The 5,259-nt window shown below is 39.5% G+C and overlaps 1 protein-coding gene across 1 annotated transcript in view; it reads right to left on the bottom strand.

The window, feature by feature from the left end:
• Positions 1 to 3,112: 3,112 nt before the first annotated feature.
• The window catches only part of LOC103365798 (transmembrane protein 26), an 11,436-nt gene continuing 9,289 nt past the window's right edge, over positions 3,113 to 5,259 (bottom strand). Inside the window, exon 6 of the mRNA XM_008293340.1 lies at positions 3,113 to 4,198. Coding sequence (XP_008291562.1) covers positions 3,903 to 4,198 — 296 coding nt within the window. The 3' untranslated portion in view covers positions 3,113 to 3,902. The remainder of the gene's footprint in view (positions 4,199 to 5,259) is intronic.

Consider the following 5,259-nt stretch of genomic DNA (forward strand, 5'->3'; position numbering starts at 1 on the left):
GACCCTAGTGAGGATTAAGCGGTGTATAGATGATGGATGGGATGGGAAGTTGCAAAGGTAAGGTGAAAGTTGCCTTTCCAGGTATTAAAATAAAAGAGTCATGAGATCATCATATTTTAAATATAAAAAACACAGACCAATATAAACACAACTTTTATTATCAATAAGGATGCACAACGGTACGTCTATCGATATATGGCGGCCAACTGATGAAATGTCTCCTAAAAAAAATCAGTTTCAGAGACTCAGGGAGTCCCAATACCCTGATAAACCACTTTAAAGTGTGTTTTTTCTCCTCCCTTTCTCAGTCATCTGTGTATTTGCATATTTACCCTCACAACAGACAGTGTCTCAGCAGTGAGTCAGTCATTACAAACCCACGCCCTGCATTAAAGCCTGCTCACTTTCTCTCAGTGTCATTATAATGTGGATTTAATGAAGAGGTGACGCTGCCAGTGGGGTGATTTCAGCAGCCTTACAGGTGAAACGTGAGCAATGTGATAAACTAACATAGTTTCATTGCTGTTTTAATCGTTCTTGACCTGCCAAAGAGACTTTCTCCACAATCAGAAAACACTGACGGTTCACATGTTGTCTTGTGTTACTGCTGACATCAATACACCTGTCAAACAGTGCGGGCGTGATGCATGTTAAAATTCTCGTTTTGGAATGATGGCATTGGCGAATCCTTTTTAACATACATGGCAGAGAGAAGGCGATGCTGACGACGTGTGGCTGATTCATAGACGGTGAATAACAAAACAGCTCTCGTGACAGTTTGACAGCAGCCGAGGTGATTTTACCGCGAGCTGAAAACTCTTCCACCCTCGAATAAAGCACGTTCTGATGCAATATCTCAAACAAAAAGTGTCTGACAAGTCTGTCAGGTGGCATCAGCAGAGTGTTAGTGCGCTGATGTCCACAGAGGGGAGACAGTCGTCTGGGTTTGTAGCTCTTACATCTGGAATCCAAACGCACAAAGGAAATTCAGTTTAAAGATGCAGCTTGTGTTAAATATTGACGACAACGGCTGATTCACATCATTTATTCTATTATTAAAACAGGAGTGAGATGAGAATTAAAACAAACATGGCCAGAGGACAAGATGGAATTAGAGTTTATGTAAACTGTAACAGAATATGCCTCATTTATCGTAAAGTGTGACGAAGCATCACATTAACATATAAAGATAAAAGGTAAAAATAACACGATGACATGATGACAGAGGGACTTTAAGGGCATTTGGGGTTGAGAAATAATCCTCAAATGTATTCCTACCCTTCCATTAAAGAAAAGGCAAAATTCACAATAGTCACTCAAATAACTAGAAACTGGAAAAAGTAATAATAAATAAAAAATTGCAAAATTCTAAATTAGTGAAATAAGACGTTGCTTTTGAATTGTGGTTGAAAAGAATAATTTTTAAAAACAAAACGGACACATTATAGCTCTTTGCTGATGAGCAGTGAAATCAAAAACACCTGTCAACAGGTGCACAAGTCTGATTGAGAGTTACAGAAAACACTTGATGGCAGTGATTGGCTGAAAGGATTGTTCAATTAAATATTAGTTTATGGGTCCCATCATGCTTGTTTGCTTGTTTTTTAAAAAATATTTCTGTTGAACCACAATTCAAAAACAGCGTCATGATTTTCAGTAAATTTTTATTTATTATTATTTTTGTCAATTTCAACTTATTTCAGTGACAGTTTTTTTTTTCCTTCTTTAATGGGAGGGTGTGAATACATTTGAGGACGACTGTACATATATATAAGAAACATAACAGAAATAATAATAATACATTTTTGTTGTATACTGTTTCTTAAACTACACAGTTGTAAACGTCTTCACATAAACCTGGGTTCCTTGGTTATATGAAGCCTTCACAATAAGTCGTGGTGTTTTAAGGCTGTGCCACTCAAACGGAGCTCGTTACCTGAGTTTCATGTGTTCGGTCTCTTTGTTTTTGAAGACATTGCACAAATTCCAGTCAACATCTAGTATGATACAACCACAGGAGTCTCTGTGAGGAAAGCATTGCCTGGGCCACAAGTAATCTGATCGGATTTCGGCGATCAAATTGGATCAGATCTTTGAAAATGGGTTATCTAAAACAGACAAACAAAGAAAGAGAGAATTATAAAATCAGATAAGATAATCCAGTCTTGGTTCTGATATGGAGCAAATCTTCAGTATCTGTTGTTCAAAAAATAAATAAAAATTCAGGATTATTCTGATCCCAGCAGAATGGAGGATTCCAGGTGGGTTTCAGGAACAAAATGTAATAAAACATTGAAGTTGGTGAGACAATACAATATTTATATCATGTAGTGTAAAATGCACTTGATCTGTGTCACTGTTAAAGTAGATAAAAGGGGCAAAAGGCCACATGTTTAGCTTGTCAGTACAGTACAATAAAATAATGTACTCATAAAATCAAGGAAAACGAATACGTTTAACCATCACTGTATATTGATTATAATAACAATCATCTCTTAAAAGCTGAACTTAAAAAGCCGATTTCTCCTCAAATGAAGAACTGTGAACGGCCTTTTCTTTGTTAGGTGTTGGAAATTTGGCTTTTTTTATGATTTAAAATGTGTTTTGATTATCCACAATGTACTTTTAAAGGAGATCGATTTGTTTGTGTTTATTTGTTGTGGGTCAGATGAGGTGTGAAAAAATCAAAATTAAAAAAACTTTTACAGAGACCTCACGATGTCTGTTTTCTTTACACATCCAGCCACCTACATTATGATATGTTGTCTTATTTAAGGCACTGGTTACCCAGATTTGGTCACTTTGAAAGGTTTGTGTTTAGATCGGGGGGATCCAAATGTAGTGTTGCTTTAAAAAAAAAAACTGGCACAAAGTGATTCCCTGATCCTGAATTGTAAAACATTTGATTTCCAAAACCAGCTCTTTCTAATTCAGATCAGACTTTTTTTTTTCTTATTTTCTGAACTATAAAATAACACACGTGTCATTTTTGTAACTAGAAATAATCCACGAGGCACAAAAAAAAAGGTCAATCAAAGTTTGGAGAGATTTTTCCATGTTGTTCCCTTAAACGGACGACAGAACCAGAGCATGGGCTGCTTTTTTTTTTTGCTTTTTTTTGTCATCACTTTTAACTTCCTGTCTGGGTTCAGACAGGAAAATTGCTCTCCCTCGATCTCAGCTTCTGTCAACACTTCACAGCCTCCGTGTCATCCATTATATCGCTGCGTCTTCCTCTCTTCCTGTTCCTGCTGCCCTCTCAGCCAGACGCCAGGCGCAAAACCGCTAGAAATCTGCCAAATTCTTATCTAATCAGCAGCCTGGCTTCAAGTACTGTAGGTGCTGCTCTGACAAACACAGGTTGTGCTTTGGAACTAGTTTAGTGCATTGCATTGTGTCGCCAGACTCTGTAATGTGCAATATCAGTTAACATGTAATCATATCAGGATATTTTGCTCTTGGACCCCCACAGCTTTTTCCTGTTCTGCTTCCTTCTTCTGCTCGCAGCAGCTATTCACTCAAACCAGCCACTTGTTTGTGTGCTCATAATCACACAGAAGTGCTAAATTAAAGGCAGCGTTGTCGAGGTTTGGAGAGACTCTAATGTCAACGAGGTGAAATACGAGCTTCGAGATGAGTTGGCAGTGGAGTGTGTGAATCTGAACTTCAGTCTGTAAGTGTAAGAAAATGGTTGCTCACAGTTTTCTGCTTCCAACAGCATTAATTATTCTCAACAGATTGATTTCACACAGTCGAGTAAATTGCGAGAAGAAAACAAAAAGCAAGCATTTCTTTTCTTTTTTCCCAGCCCCAACTGCAGTTTTTTTTTTTTTTTTTTTTACGAGTCTGGCTGTAGCCGTAAAACGTTGGGTGTAACGTCTCTCCGTGTTCCAGGAGTTGACTCACGGGACGGCGCTGGTCGTCGCGCCGCGGCTCCTGGAGGGTCTGAAGTCCTGACATATGACAGCCAACCTGTACATGTTCAGTATGACCACCAGGAAGTTCTTAATGGCAAAGAAAATGAGCATCTGGTGGAAGACCTCGAAGTAGGTCATGACGGTGAGCCGGACCACCAGAAAAGGTCCATCCTGGATGAACAAGGCCTCCACGATGCTCCATATGTCGGTGCTGTGTTTACTCAAGAGGGAGGCCTCCTGGACGCCCTCGTCGCCCTCGCTGTCTTTCTTGGAATTCACCACTATTCAGAAAAAAAAAAAAAGAAGGTTGATAGCAGAATGAAACTAACACTGGGGAAGCTGGGTGCTGAAGCGGTGTTCGGCTCCACATTTAGTAGCTGTTCAGTCACGCCACATGTTCTGTATCAGCTGTTTTCAAGGTCAGCAATCAGTTTTTCAGGGAACACGGGCGAAAATCTCTGAAAATAAACAGTTCCAGGACAACGAACCAAACTCAGTCTGCTGACGACAATAAAAGAAAAGCTCCAGAGCAGCTACTGACGGCACTGGACAGTTTTTTTTTCAGCCGCTCTCCGAACATGTTGCATTTGTCTGTCAACACTTTGGGTGTTTACAAGACACTCAAACACACTGGACACACAACGACACACCCACGTTAGCGCACACAAACACACACACGCTGACAGAAAGGCAGCTTCATTTGTAAACACGAGCTAAGTGCATTAAACACACTATCATGGTAAAGACACACAACATCATCATTATTAGCTTCCATTCATAAATGATGAGGTAGAGTTATTAATAATTAAAATCATTTGTGTGGTGAGTTTTTTCCCAGAGAACAGGGCTGTGTGTCCTTTCTTTCTTGAAGCCATAACCTTTGTTGTATCAGGCAGGTAGTCAATGCAAAAAAAAAATTTAAAAATAAATCTGCTAGTTGGGCCTTTCCTCATAAAGCCTTCATTTCATCAACCAAGTCAGACACTTTTAGCCCCTATAATGCCACCAAGAAGACCCCATCATTGTTCCCCTTTGGCGCATTCACGCTGAACCACATAAACTGACCTAATGTACGGCAGTGTGTGCTTCCTGGTAGCGTGCCAACGTTCCACAATCAGGGGCTTGACCTGGAACACAGACGTCAATTTGACTCTACTGCTGCTGCTGCTGCTGCTGCTGCCAGCTTCAAGTGGCCAAAATCCAGTTTTTCACTGTTTTTTTTAAAACATAATTACATGTTTTCATTGTGTCTATAGACCCACACAATTAGAGAAAATACCATCCTCTTGACAGCTAAAGCACTGGACACTCAGATCTAAACTATAATATCAGTTATTTGCAA

The sequence above is a fragment of the Stegastes partitus genome, unplaced genomic scaffold (genome assembly GCF_000690725.1).
Source record: "Stegastes partitus isolate 25-593 unplaced genomic scaffold, Stegastes_partitus-1.0.2 Scaffold876, whole genome shotgun sequence".
Classification (NCBI taxonomy): domain Eukaryota; kingdom Metazoa; phylum Chordata; class Actinopteri; family Pomacentridae; genus Stegastes; species Stegastes partitus.